Source organism: Balearica regulorum, chromosome 1 (assembly GCF_011004875.1).
Source record: "Balearica regulorum gibbericeps isolate bBalReg1 chromosome 1, bBalReg1.pri, whole genome shotgun sequence".
NCBI classification, from domain to species: Eukaryota; Metazoa; Chordata; class Aves; order Gruiformes; family Gruidae; genus Balearica; species Balearica regulorum.
The window spans coordinates 161,374,469-161,389,571 of record NC_046184.1 but is presented as its reverse complement, the minus strand read 5'-3'; the positions used below and the strand labels follow the sequence as shown (position 1 = coordinate 161,389,571).

The window sequence follows — 15,103 nt, the reverse complement described above, 5'->3', positions numbered from 1 at the left end:
TGCCCAAACTTAGATACACACCAACCCACAGACACCCATAACTGCAGTAAAGAGTAAGATCTTTCCAGCTCCAGGACTTCACAAGATTTTCAGAGAATAGATATATTAAATGTAGAAGGCTGTATTGAGCATGTAAGGTGTACAATTTTCAAAAGCAGCAGCAGTTTCACAGGAAGAGGAAATGGAGACTAATGAAAGAAAAGCCAATCTACTGTCAAATTTCAGTTCTTCTAAGTGTCTAGCACAATTTCCAAAGGGATATAATTTTTCTCTCTATGCTTTTAGGGTTAGTGAGTTTGAGGAAAGCTGATGCCACATATAGTAAAAAGTGCTGCACAGAAGGATGCTGCTTAGTAGAATTTTGCACCACCTTTCTGAAGCAATAAGGAATTGAAAAAAAAAAAAAAAAAGGCTGAAGAAAAGTGAATGGCACACACTCCTAGTTTAGTCTGACAAGGTACACCTTGGCTGGAAAAAAAAAGGTGAATCTGAGAGGTGGAATGTTAATTCAGTATTTCTTAATATGTTTAACAAAAAGCATAAAGAGATCACTGTTTTCAAAAAGAATGTTTCAGATCCCTTTCAACAGCCATATAAGCTGTGATCAAGTGAAGCAATATCCAATTGCTGCTGTTACTACAGATAGTGATGCCTTACCTGCTGTGCCCTTCGGACATACACTTAAAATCCTTCATAAATTGTTAATAATTTCCATTTTATGCTGCACAGCTAGAGTATGAATATTCAAATCCCACTGAGCCAAAGTGACATGTCCTTTTACCTTCTTGGTTATGTCTGGCCAGGGACTGTCACTTACAGACCTCCCCTTGCAGTACCCCAACACAGCTGAGAGAGAAGTGTAGGGCATCTTGAGGAAAAGATGCTCTTGAACTTAAAGCAGATCTCAAAGTATGCTTTGAAAGCTAATGAAGCACTAGAGATCAAGAGGCCGTTCACACAGATAAAAGAATGAGTTATTAAAGGGAATACCGCATTGGTACTCTGTGCATCATTTTTCAATATGAATAGTAAACCTAATTACTTACCTAAAACATAAAGGCTCTTATAAGACAACTCTTGAATGGTGTTTAGGGTCATTTATAAATAGAAGTATGCCCTATAGCTGAAGGAGTTTTGGTTAAATTTAGTTAATTTTTTACTTGGAAGCTAATTAAAGGAAATTAGAGAGTAGCTGAGCCATTAACTCTGCAACTATATTTAGTCATTAAGAATGAATTAGAGCAAACACTCAGTCATGTCAGGAGTAAAAGTATCAAAACAACTGCACTATACAGAGAGGGGGCTGAAAAGGCCCTGAATGTCCTTATCACAAGCCAGTACCAGTCTTCCTGGTACTGAAAAAACAGCATCCCAGCACTTAACTGATTTCAACACTGGGTGAACCACTTGCTTGGTGAGCAGCACCAATTTAATTTTTTATTTATATAGCCATGACATTGCAGAAAAGACCACAACTAAATAGAGACTTTGTACTCGCTTTTGAAGGTAGACACTAAAGAGAGTCAAAGTTTCACAGCTGCTGCTGCTTGAACAGCAACAGAGTGGTATTCAATCATGTAAAAAAAATAATTTTAATAGCGAAAAAGAGAATTCTCTTATTATTTGCACAGTAGATTTCTCAGAAGAACCGAAATGCAATGGTTTTTGATTTTTTTTTTTAATTTTGGGCCAACATAAATCCTGCAGCTGAAGGTGAGTTAATTGATAAAAGACTGCAAGTGAGCTACAATTATCTCAAATAGCTAGTTCCAGACTGGACACTGCTAGCAAGTTCCATAACAGTCAGGGTCCCAAAAAGAAACTGAAGTTCAGATGATTGCTCAGTCTTCTTCATTGCACTAGAATAAAGGCAAATCAGTTTTGATCAGGTTGTCCTCTAAAACTGAAGAATGCAACAGGCAAAATTTAGCTGCCTAAACTTAAGTGCAATGACATTTTAGGGACTTATTTTAGAGTGATTTATAACTCCATTCAAGCTGTAGAATGTCCTGCAGGTCATCAGCACAGAAGCTGTTTAGAAATCAACTACTTCTTTACCACAGAAAAGCTTTTAAAAGCATGTTCTTCCATTTGTTGTTATATTAAAAAATGTATCAATGTAAACTCCAGTACACTGATAAAAGTTAGAATTTATAAATTAAAGAAAGTAAAATGTCTTAGCCTGTATTTTGTCCTGACTCAATAGTCATGTCAAAATGATATTTTTGTCTGATTCCTAAAAAAAAAAATCCGAAACTAAATTTAGCATCCAAGATAACACATCAGGCGGAAAACTGGGCAATATAATTTCTGTCTTTAAAATCAGTAAAGCTAGTTATGATTCTCCACCTTATAAAATGACTTCAATGTTCCTTTTATTTCTAGCATATAATACTAGGACAAGATACCAATACATTCTTTTTAAATACTTGATATAATACTGCCTTTTTATGAAACCATGTCTCTTTTTAAAAGAAGCTTTTATCATAACATCGATACATCCACACAATGAAGGAAAATTAAACAAAGTACTGTGTTAATTCAGAAAAATGCAATACATACCCTGTAGCTCCCAAACTTTCAGTGGTTCCATGTTGTTAGTAGTTTCAATTAGATGTTTTCTAAACTCTTTCAAATTATTTTTCAGATCAGGATGCATCTGTCTACAATAAAACATTTTTAAAAGAAAGGCATTATCAATGACATCCATCAATTTCAAATTTAATCCACAGTCTTGCTCACAGTTTATGCTGTATCTTTAGGGTAAAACACAAGAATTCAAATTTTAATTCATTCTTGAAACAAAAATGAGGATTTGGGGTGATAAGAGGTGATTTCTGAGGACTAAAAACCTATTAATTACAAGGAGGAGTTCAATTGTTTTGTAATGATCTGTCTCAAACCATGTCACATAAATTTTGATGGAATAAATGAACTCAAAGATTAAATAGTATTAACACACAATACAGTTAACTATATAGTGAGTTTATTATAGCATCATGTATAACTAACTGTATACTAACTGTACTGTGGATTAACTATAACTTCATGGACACAGAGTTCATTGTGTTACCTACAAAAGATATAAGCAAGCTAATATTGAGAAAATATTTTAAAAATTAACATAACTGACAAAAATTAAGCTACTGAGCACACAAATCACTAGTCAGACCTGAAGAACAGCATGGTGCCCAAAAGCTTGGCTATCTTTTTTGAAAACATAATTGGGCAAAGAAGTTTTGAGGGCGAAGACTTCAGCCTGCAAAAAGACACCCTCCAACATCAAAGAATCACCACTAAAGACTCTTCTACTAGAAGTATAGAACAAGAACCAAAAAGTAGCTAAAAGTCTTAGTGTTTTAGATGTCTGTTTTTAAGTTCTGTACGATTTTGTATTTTATTTTAGATATTAAGAAATTTCACAAGGAATCACAGAATGGTTTGGGTTAGAAGAGACCTCAAAGATCCTTTAGTTCCAACCCCCCTGCCATGGGCAGGGACATCCTCCACTAGACCAGGTTGCCCAAAGCCCCATCCAACCTGGCCTTGAACACTGCCAGGGAGAGGCCATCCACAGCTTCTCTGGGCAACCTGTTCCCGTGCCTCATCACCCTCACAGGGAAGAATTTCTTCCTATTACCTAATCTGAACCTACCCTCCTTCAGCTTAAAGCCATCACCCCTTGTCCTATCACTCCATGCCCTCATTTTTTTAGCTGTTGGATGGTATTAACTGTTTGTCTTCACAGAAAAAGAAGAAAAAATCACTGACGAAGACTGTTGTTCTGGGATTAAAAATTAATCCAGGTTCCTCAATAAAAGCATACTCAGGTAAAAAGGGATGCAAAGACAGAAAATTCCTTTTTTTCTTACTTGCAACATAGGCTTAGAAATGACAAATATAGTTTGTACTCCTAGAAATCCCTCTATGATGTAGCAAACTTTTAACTAGTTTTGAAATTTTTAAGTATTGCTTTTACTGCCTTCTTTGCAAATTTACCTTCATGACGTTTTTTTTTCTCCTCAGACTCTTTATTCTTCTGTGAGTGAAAGACAATTGACAAATAAGACCTAGCTGCAAGCCCCAACCAAGATCTAGTATTGATGCTTAGTCCCTCATTTCTCTTGTTCACTCGCATTAAGTTCAGCGTGGGCACAAAATTCAGCACACATAAAGCCAAGTGAAAAAAGCTGCCCTTCTCTGGATACGTATTATGATATAGGATTGAATTCTACTAATTTGAATTACCAAATAGTTGTATTTCTAAGATATTTTGTCTTCTGCTTACATCTATAAATATTTCACAGCTGAGAAAAGTATAACTTTTGACACGGCTATAACTCAGGGACAATTTAAAGATTACTGAAGCATCTCTTTTGTCTCCAGTATGAAAAGGAGAGGAAAAAAAATTAAGAGCCTAGAAACACTGTCAAGAAGTCTGAGTAACTATCTGACAGCTTCACAAATTAGCCACAGTGCAACATCAAGAACCTAAGTATAGCTAAATCTAGCAAAATCCAAGAAGAAAAAAAGCTCAGATGAAAATATGACATAAGCATTTGATATTACATGCTGTAGAAGATCTCCACAGGTAGGAGAAACAATGAGAAAGCCTACAGATCTGGGTGCACTTTCATCTCAATGTGTTTACTATAAAAAAGGCAGAAAGGGGGTGGGCTCTCAGAAATTTAGACAGCATTAGCAGCTCTAAACTCTAAGAAGACTTACAGTTTGTTGAGAATATCTACAAATAAGTTTACTTTTTTCTTTAAAAACAACAGAGAGAATGACATTAGAGAAGACCCACACTCTTGAGTTTCTTCTTGAAGAAAAAGCCAAGATTTATGATTCACTGCATGGAGCGGTTACAGGGAAAGGGAAGCACTTCTGATGACAGCAATCATGAAATGAATCCATCAACAGAGGACCAGAAGCAACCCATAGCCCTCAATAAGGTAGCATCCAATTTCATCAATCACTTCAACTAACAGATTGTAACTTGGAGATAAAAGACTTCCTGCCAGAACAGAACATAAATTCACAAACTCCAAAATAAGAACACATTTATAATCAGCGTATCTTCCAAGAAATATCACTCTTTAACCCAAAGAAATGAATGCCTACCTAGCTTGAAAACACCTTATGTAACTATAACACATGGCCTTGGATTTGTTGTGCTACTACTTGCATTTTGAAAACCAACGTTTTGATTCTAATTATCTGAAAACAGAAGTAGCAGCAACCATTTACTGTAGAACACCATGTTTTCATGTTTGTATCTAAGGTTTTTTTGACTGTTGCTCAGAGGGATCTTTTTACTTTAAAAACAGTTTAAAAGAAATTAGAAAACTAAATCCAGTAAAATGGATAGAATAAACAACTGTTGCATTTTTACACTCACAAGACATACACCAAAACGAAAATTAATCAGAATTTTCACCAGTCACAAATAAAGTAATTTCCAACATCTCACTTCTGTAAAAGAATTGGGTTTGGTTCATGTTCAGAAACTAATGCAGAACTTTAATTATAACTTATGTCAACTCACTTTAATTTGCCAAAGAGAAATCCTTGGACATCACTTTCCTCCTCCTCATCATCATCATCTTCCTCTTCTTTTGTATCATTTGCTCCTGAACACACAGCACACAGACAATATAAAACAAGAAAGTTCCTGATGTATTATGTTCTTATGAATTATAAAACTGTCGACAGAAACATACAATCAGAAAATTGTCATTCCCAGACATACTTTCAATTAGATTTATATTTATGCATTCATATTTTGGCATCAGAATGAATCACTTTATAGAAATTAGCAACTTTCAAATTAATTTTTAAATATCATTCATCCAATGGTTACATTTGTTTATATAAATGAAATTGATACGGTTAAATAGTTTGCTTCTCAAAATAGCCATTTCTCAGTTTGACAAGTGGTAAGGCATAACTCTCACCAGCCAACTATGACCAGATCTATGCTTGAAAAACATGATGACTTTACAGTGCTTGAATCTCCAGCTAACATTTGATGTAAGTCAGAGATGAGTTTCTTTCCCTTAAAAGAATATTAAACTATTTTCGAAGTGGCCGAAAGGCCGTTAAACCTTAATCTTACCAAAGAAGAGTTAACTAACTTTCTTTAAATCTTGTAAATCTCTACACAAAGTAATTTCTCTGTGTCCGAATGCTATAGCTACTACTTTCTGTGATGTGTGTTTCATTTCAACACGTAGTAACGTACACTGGTACCAAATTCTATGATAGAACACATCTTTCCTACAGAAGGCTGTGCAAGTATTTCCACAAAAACTTAGTAAAAAACCACAACCCTGAAATACTAATGTGTAGATACTATGGTAGTTAGCATGTTAGATATGCCAACAAACATAAAATAATTGAGCAACAAAGGTTAAACACTCTTATACTTATTGAAAGGAGAAAGAATGAGTTACATTTTGAAGTAGAGCTCCAGATAACAATAATTACAGATTAGATAAAGAACTATATCCTAAGCACAGCTGTTAAGAAATACTCGCAAATATTTTGATGTATTTCCTAATGCTGAGAGTTCGTTCTATAAAAAGAAATTAAGTATAACCTTCAAAACATTACTGACTTCATAACTGAAGATTATAACATACTTTAATAGTATCTCCAATAAGACATAATGAATTAAAAAAACCTTACCTTTAACCTGAGTGTCATCTACTGCTTTATATTCTGTGCTCTTTATTGCAAGTTCTACACCATATCCAGATAAATACATTTTTCTGGAACCTGGTTTCTGTTTGATGATATTATTTCAACAGAACAACAACAACAAAAAAACAACTTAAAAAATGTATTTATAGGAGATTAAAAATATCTAATACTGTAACTTTAAAATCTTATGACAGTCATAACTTAAATTCATCTTTCAATTTATGATTCAAAATACAAAACACTACACTAAACAAAATACAAAAGTCATGTAAGGCATATTGATAGCCCATCGAGAAGGTGTGTAACAGAAAATAAGGACTTCCTTTATCTCCTGCAGACCACAGAAAGGCTGTCAAAACTGGAGTAACTTCAAATAATATTATAGAAAGGACTACCACAGACTGAGCTGATAGCACCCTATACAATTACTGGTCACATTTTAAGCTGTTTTAAATTTCTTTGTAATTTTGCCAGATTTCAGCACATTAGGAGGAAATTATTTATTTATGCATCAGGCTCATTCCTTCAAAACGTTTTGATGAAAGAGATAATCACTTTCTGCAAGGAGGATAAGAAAACATATTAAAGTATCACTGCCAAAAACAAGTTGCCACTTATTAAAAACAAACAACAAGCATTTCTAACTTTGGAGTGGAAGTTTGACATTCAACAGTGTAATTACTCAGAGCATACATATTTCTGAAAACATGCCCTAATTTGCCCAAAATGTATGAAAATCCCCTTTCCAAAATGTAATTTGAACATGCACAGAACTTGAAAGCTTTTTGGCTTTAGCTTACAATTTCTAAGAAACATTCTGTATTGAGAACCCTTCAGCCCACAACTGAAAATCCAACAGGGCTGGGGGTTTTCTCTGCTGGTCCTCTAAGCAAATCTCAATGCAGACAGCACTGCAGTCTCTAAGCAGTCTTGGTGATACTGGCAAAAAAAAAAAAAAAGACAGCAGAAAGACCATACCTCTTCTGCTCTGAATGCTCCCTCTTCTGGCATTTAATGTAAAAAAGGAGGGAAAAATCTGTCTTAGTGGGAACCAAAGAGTAAAAATGGAGGTTGTGAGGAAGAAGGAAAAGGGAAGAGCAGTCTGAAGACAGAAATTGTGCAGGGAGGAGGACAACAGGTATTTGGGGGGACCGTAGTGCATGAGTTGGTCAGAGCAAGAAGACTGTAGGCTTTTAACTGAAAAAAAAGTGCATAAAGGAAAAGAAAGTTCAGTAAAAACTACATCCCACACAGCTTAGAATTTAAGATTGGTTTCCTCAAATTTTCTATTTCATTACTGTGAGCAAACAACTTGGTCATCCACAAACTATGGATTTCATCTTCCTGAAATGCCTGGTCTGCATAAATCACAGCAACCTCTCACTTCATCAGATTAGTCCTATATTAGCTGGACTACTTAAGAGCTGTACTCTGAACAGAAATTACAAAAAAATTCCAATAACCCAAACTGGGGACAATATACTTCCATGTGCTGGTATTTGTCTTGTTTTGTTTCAGGGAGAAGAGTAAGTTAAAAAAAAAGCATTTGGAAACATTATGTTTAAAATACTGACACTGTGGAATGTAAGTGTTGAAAAACTGGCCAATGACGTTGACTGTGATAACCCATGCTGCTGTACTACAATGAACATATGAGATTATACTAAGAATATGTAAAATTATAATTATTTTTCAGCTTGATTTTCTATTCTACTTCCCATTTTTCTAATCCTTGTTACTAATATGTGCAGTCTGCTGCACCAAGATTCACCCAAGACCTTTGTACAACATACAAAAACCAGACATATAACCAAAAAAGAGGTATTTCAGGATCAATCAGTGATGCTAACAGTGCTTGCATGCAGGATTAGACAATATTATCATGCTTTCCCAGCTTCAAAGTTTGTATTAGGTGAATAATTTAATCTAGAAAGTTTTAAAATTAGAATATATATTGCACATGATTTAGGCAAATGCAAAAATAAATGTAGAAAATGTGTTTCGTCAAAAAGCAAACAAAATAAAAACAGAATACTAACAGTTTACTGAATCAATGTTAATTTGAATTGCGTACCTGAACATAATGCCGGAGAACATAAACAATTTCCTCCTTTTGTGCCTTCTCAGATAAAATCTTGTGGAATTTAACAAAGTCTTTTGTACCCATTTCTGCATAAAGAACAACCACTGGGCCGTCCTCCTTGAGAGTTGGGAATTTATGATCTCCCTTAAAAAGATATGGCCTGGGTCTGGTTTTAAAAACAAATAATTGTGACATTTTATATTCAGAAAATATTATATATTCAGAAAATAAATAAAAACACTGGCAGTTTTTCTACTTCATAGTTGAAAAACTACTAAGGGCTTATATGCTGAAAGTATACAAGCCATGTTAAAATCATCACAAAATAATCATGATTGCTCACAAAAGAACTTAGAACACAGTTTCAAAGTAAAGCCTAAGAAACTGAAAAATCAGCATCAACTATAAATAATTTTAATATAATTTAATCAAATAACAACACAAAGAGCAAACAAAGAGCACAGCATTGAGATTTTATGCAACAATCAGTTACAGTTTGAACCTTTTAATTTAAATGATGCATTACATGGCTAGAGATGTACAGATCAATCAGTAACAGTATCAGAGGGACAGTCAGTGAAGTTTGAGAAAGCTAATATGCTGGGGTTATGCTTCTCTTACACCATCAAGCTTTGTTAGTTTAGCTAATTTTGCAAATTTTGATTGCCTACCTACCCTCCTTATTGAAGGCCATGACTGTAGCAAAGTTACACTTTCTATACCTGCAATGATTTCTTAGATGACTACAAACATCTTTTGCATAAGTCCTTGGAAAGATGGAAAAGTAACAGGGGATATGCTTGAGTAATATACTCAATGTGCTAATTATCGATCAGTACACTTCTTTTTCAAAGTTGCCTTTGCATAGTCACACTTGAAAGACTCGTAAACTCCCTCCAAACCTCTCCAAGGCAAGCTGAGAAACTCTAATCCAACATGCACTACAGAAATGCGTGTAGTAGATGCTCATTGAAAAGTCATACTGGGAAAGTGTAAGCAGAACTCCACACCCCACAGTTTCTGTGATACAAAGCTTAGGAATATCTTCAATATAAAATCACAGAATTACTTACACTGTAAAGGACCTTTGGAGGTCATCTGCTCCAAACCCTCACTCAAAGCAGGGCCAGTTTGTATTAGGTTACTCAGGGCCTTAACATCAACATCCTGTGTAAGCCTGGTAGGTATGCAATCAAAGACCACATTTGTAAGACAGAGATAAAAGGAGGGGCCTGGTTTCAGAATTAACTTGGGTGCATGCAGCCACATGTCACAGAAATATCAGGCAAGCTTTCCCACTCACATCATAGGACAGGGCAGACAAAGTAGGTGTCATCAGGGAGTCTGAAACAACTCCTGAAATGAGTAAGCTCCATTGAAGAACAGATCCAGATTTACCCCCAGTGAAAGCATACATATGGGATGTGACTCGTGCAACTTCCTGCTCATATCCAGAGAGACAAGAACTGCCACAGTCATTTACAGAGAGTTGAAAACCTAAATCAAGGGACCTTCTCTTTCCTTAACTAGTCACCTATGTATAGAAGAAGAAGAACTCCTGTTCTCAAAAGGTGGGTACAAAGTGCTGTCATGACTTTCTTGAACACTGACAGTCTCCAAGGAAGCATTTTATACTATAATGACCAAGCTTCACTAAAAAATTAAGTGCTGCAGTGAAATAACACTGCATAGGGCTCCCAAAATGACCTTGGATTGGAGAATTAAAGCATTCAGCCCTTGTAAATCCAAGATAAGCCTCTGTTCTCTGTTTCTCTTTGATACTGAATAGTAGTGAGAAGTAATTGATTCTCTTGCTCTTAGAGCTGAAAGCTAATTTATTTCCTGCCATAAGAGATTCTCATGAGAAGGCTGCCTGAAAGGGAAGGAATAGCAGTTGGGCAGATATAAAAAGATAAAAAAAATACATGGATGTGGAGTTCAACACTCGCTAAACAGTTACTAGGGTAGTACAGGCAACTATATGCTTGCCTAGATAATTTCCTACTTACTTGCCAAGACGGGATGCAGAAGGGATGTGATGGACAGAAGACGGCAGATACGTGTAGTGACAAGCTTTCTAAGGCACTGATCGTTTTAAGCAAAACGGGACTCCCATCAATGCTTCTGCTCTTGGCAGCAACAGCCCCAGAAATCTTAAGAGTTGTGTTTTGGACAGTCAGCAAGATAAGCAATCCCAACCATTTAACCACTGAAGGAAGATCTTCCTTTGAAATGTCCAGAGCCCTCGAGCAGCCCATTGCACCTCCACACAAAATACTTCCAATTAGAGCCATGCAGTTCGTTGCAACACGGCTGAAAGTGTAACAGACCAAATCATAGTAGCTGCTACATAAAGGACTGGATGAAGCAAAACGTTGATCTTGACATGCAGACTATCTGGGGTCTCCTGAGTCTTCCTGGATCTCAGGTTGAGCTCATGGATCTGCGCAAAATAATGGTGCAGCCTCTTCTTTCTCTTCCAGTGAGATTTGAAACTATCATCCCTAAAAATAGAACATTTCTAGTGTCCTCATCCAATTTGGGGAACTTTAGGACACAACTGAAAACCTAGCTTAAGTTGGCCTGGCTTAAGTGGAAGAGTCATGACAGATAGAAGACAGAGAGAAAAAGAAAATGAAACACAAAGGAAAATAGTTTGAAATAAAAAAAGGATTCAATAAAACAAAAAGATCTCTTTTCATAAAAGCCATGGAGGAATCAACAGTGACATCGCACACTGTCCCATATATCATTTGTTCACCTTATAGAAGAATAGGAGCACAGTCCTATCTACATCACCTAGGCTAAACCTCTCCAGCACAAGTGAAAAGCATCTGCTACTCAAAGTACCACTGGAAATAATAGGTGAAACAATTACCTGAGGGTGAACGTGTTTCTCTCAAAGTCTAGCTCCAGGAACTCTAAATATTTGAGTGACTCAGCTACTTTTGGGGTGGGGAGGAGGAGAGTAAATTTATCAAGATTTTGTCCCTGCAGCTCTGAAGGTTGTAATGTGACTGGTGCACACGAAACTATTCAAAACACAAGAACAATTTAATAGAAAGAACTTAAGTTTTGTTTTGTGAATTCTTAAAGGTAGTAATTCCTAGAAGTCTAACTCTTTCAATTCTGAATACCTCAGGATTCAATTGTTTAGTATCGTGATTTTCCAGAATCTTGTAAATTTGGGGACAGTATCTCCAGAAAGGAGAACTTGCTGAACCCAGTTAAGTGCTTTAGAAGAAGAGTGTACTCAGACATTGCGATAAAATGTTAAGGTCTCATGATATCTTAATATATGACCAGAAGAATTCAACATTATTTTAAAAGCCAAAATACAGTGCAAATAATTTATGTAAGAAAGTAGGAGACATTTGTTAGGCAGAATTCAATAGTTAAAAATGGGACTTTGCAAACTAGGCAGTGAAGTGTTTTTGCAAAACCCCTGGCTATTGAATAAGTAAAAGACAATGATTTAGTAGGTTGCAAATGTATCAATGACTTAGAAAATACCATACATCACACATGTAGAACACAAAACTGTTTTCCTAAACAACCATCCACACAGAGACAAATGTATAGGTTTCTCTAATTTATATTTGATAGAAAGCAAAATCCAAGAAACATGCCCTATTAAATCATCTTTCAGCTCCACGTATCTCCATGAAGTGGTTGAGGGTATGGACACTAATGTATATTATGGTCACCTCGACCACTGCAGGAAAAACATCCTAAACAAAATCTTGAAAATCCCAAACATAATCTTGAAAAAATACAAATTAATTCATTTTTATAGAGATTAAACATTTTGCTTTCATTATTTTGTTATTATTTGTTATTTTGATAGTTCTACATATTTTACTTTATGGCCCAAATTCATTCTGGGCTGCTGCTAGTTTCCACAGGCCAAAGCCTGCAGAAAGGCTTGATAGGTGCAAAGTCTAGCACAAGGTAAGGAAAGGTTATGCTAGCTGACGCACACTCCTCTTTCACTGCTGTGCTAAGCCCTTACAATCCAGAAAACCTCAAATGCAGCCGCACTATGTAGAAAGGTCTGTCAGCAGAAGTACTATCTCAGACGCATTAAATGGTAAGTTTGTATAGAAAATACACTGTAACTTAAACTTAACTATCCCACAGCAAAAAAAGGGAAGAAATACAAAATTATCCATGTGGTTAGAAGAGTGAAGCTCTATGATTTTATTTTAAAACCCTACTTTGATTCATAACTGATGAATTCTCATAACAGTAAATGTTTCAAATATTTCAAAACCAAAAGTAACTCTTTTAAAATAATGTAAACTTTAAATGTTATGTTTTTGAACATCCAGTAAACAGGGATTTATGGGCTTGGCATTATCAAGTAGAACATAAAATTTCAAAATACTACAAGTAGATATGCAATAATACATTTTCCTCTTTAGTAATCTATTTTCCCTCTTGAAACAGATCATTACATTTACCTCTTAGTAGCCTTCTTCAGCAGCTTTTTTATTTCATTAGTCTTACAGGTGTGCTTCTCATGGATAACCACAAATGCACTGCAGCCTTCTGGTGGAGGTTCATCAGCTGCAATCTAATATTTCAACAATTATACTCAACCAGAATGCTTTGATTGCACTTCAACTTAAACTCACATCCCCTTGATTAAAATAACTCAACAGCTACCATTGAGTTGTGTTTCTAATTAAGCCCATTCAAAATTGGGTACACGTGAAAAAAATTACGGAAAATATTAGAAGATTAAGACTTTACAGTCTTTGTGACATGAGTCTATCAAATAGTCATACTCCAGAAAATGCAAGTGCATTTATGTTCTGTAAAGACAGGGCTGAGAAATCTCCTCCACAAGCTGAAATCACAGCCTGTACTCTGAGATATTTTTAATTTTAGACACTATCAGCAATCATATTAATGTACAAAGATTTGACTGCTAACCAATAAATCCAAAACAATTAATGTCAATTTTTGGTTTTCTCTCCTTCCCGCTTCCCTGCCTTTTTTTTTTGAACTCTATTCAGCTATTCCCATGTTAGGTGGGAATCATATGACTGTACATCAATGACTATGGAGTTACAAGCTGAAAGATAAAAATGAAAAGATATGAGTCTGAGATGATAATATTCCTCCAGAGAACACTTGCAAAAACCCCTAACTTTATTACAGCTCATTACCTTTCAGAAACATGGATTTCTCACTTTATCTGGAAGGTGGCATTGCTAAAAGGAGGAGAAGGAGTTTTAGACTAGAGGTACAGTGAATTTATGTCCTCCCACCTTTTCATTAACAAAGCAGGTGTTTAACTATTCTACCTTCCAACTTTTCAAATACTAAAATAATGAGAGAGATGAGAAGCCCACTAAATTACAAATGTAAATGACTTGAAGCTACAGGAAACGTCATGCTTTGGGAATGTCTGAATTCCCATAGGATTATTAAAAGCAATGCAAAAAACCCCCACAACCTGAGCTTTAAAAATGAATAATTCCAAAAATTCTACCCTGAAAATAATGCTATCCATACAATTAAATATGAATATTTGTTCCTGTCAATATAACCAGTTTATAATGCATCACCTTTATAAATGGATCATGTTTGATTCCAAATAACATCTGAAATGTATTTTACTGAACTGTAATAATGAACATGCCTTACTTTGCAGCTAAAATACCACATAAGATTATGTACTAAATATATCAGATAATATAGTCACCTGCTGAAACATCTGAACAGTTGGAGAATATACCCGTATGGAAAGTGCAAACTTCAATAGATTGATTTGCAAATTGGATAAAAATTGTCCTGCTTTCTTCAAGATTAAATTGTAATAGGAATGCTCTGAATCTGTGGGGAAAAAAAAAAAACAAACAACAAACCAACAGACATTTAGTATTTAGCCATAAATGATGTAGCATATATACCTGTGCTACATAATAGGCAAATATTATGTTAGCACTGCTTGGCAGGTCAAATGTCTTGAATGTTGTCCACTGGTCATTTTTTCTTTCACTACCAATTCTAAAGGCCTAATGCAACATAAATAGAATAAAAGTGAGTGCAATAGCACTAGTTAACATCTAAATCATTTTCGGCAATATAAAAATCCACTCAAGACAATAATATCTTTCTGCAGACCCATATGGAAAGTCTTGAATAGAGCTTATTTGTTTATTTCTATTTGTCAAGCTTTTAATGCAAATTTTGAAGGTTACTTACTTCCAACCAGCATTATTTTACAAATTATTGCCTCAAATATCATCTTGGAACACTCCAACCATGCAACTCACACAAAAATCTTCTAGAGGTGACATTCTT

General features: G+C 35.2%; 1 protein-coding gene and 1 long non-coding RNA gene across 3 annotated transcripts in view; both read right to left on the bottom strand.

Moving 5' to 3' along the window:
- LOC142599687 (uncharacterized) overlaps window positions 1-15,103 on the bottom strand; it is a 374,377-nt gene that overhangs the window by 99,229 nt on the left and 260,045 nt on the right. The gene's annotated exons all lie outside the window — the stretch shown is intronic.
- Window positions 1-15,103, bottom strand: part of UGGT2 (UDP-glucose glycoprotein glucosyltransferase 2) — a 93,469-nt gene that overhangs the window by 69,269 nt on the left and 9,097 nt on the right. For both annotated transcript variants that reach the window (XM_075741331.1, XM_075741332.1), the window contains exons 3-8: window positions 14,502-14,632; window positions 13,252-13,364; window positions 8,780-8,954; window positions 6,691-6,787; window positions 5,549-5,633; window positions 2,563-2,663 (exon numbers count right to left, since the gene is read on the bottom strand). In XM_075741331.1, coding sequence (XP_075597446.1) covers window positions 2,563-2,663; window positions 5,549-5,633; window positions 6,691-6,787; window positions 8,780-8,954; window positions 13,252-13,364; window positions 14,502-14,632 — 702 coding nt within the window. The remainder of the gene's footprint in view (window positions 1-2,562; window positions 2,664-5,548; window positions 5,634-6,690; window positions 6,788-8,779; window positions 8,955-13,251; window positions 13,365-14,501; window positions 14,633-15,103) is intronic.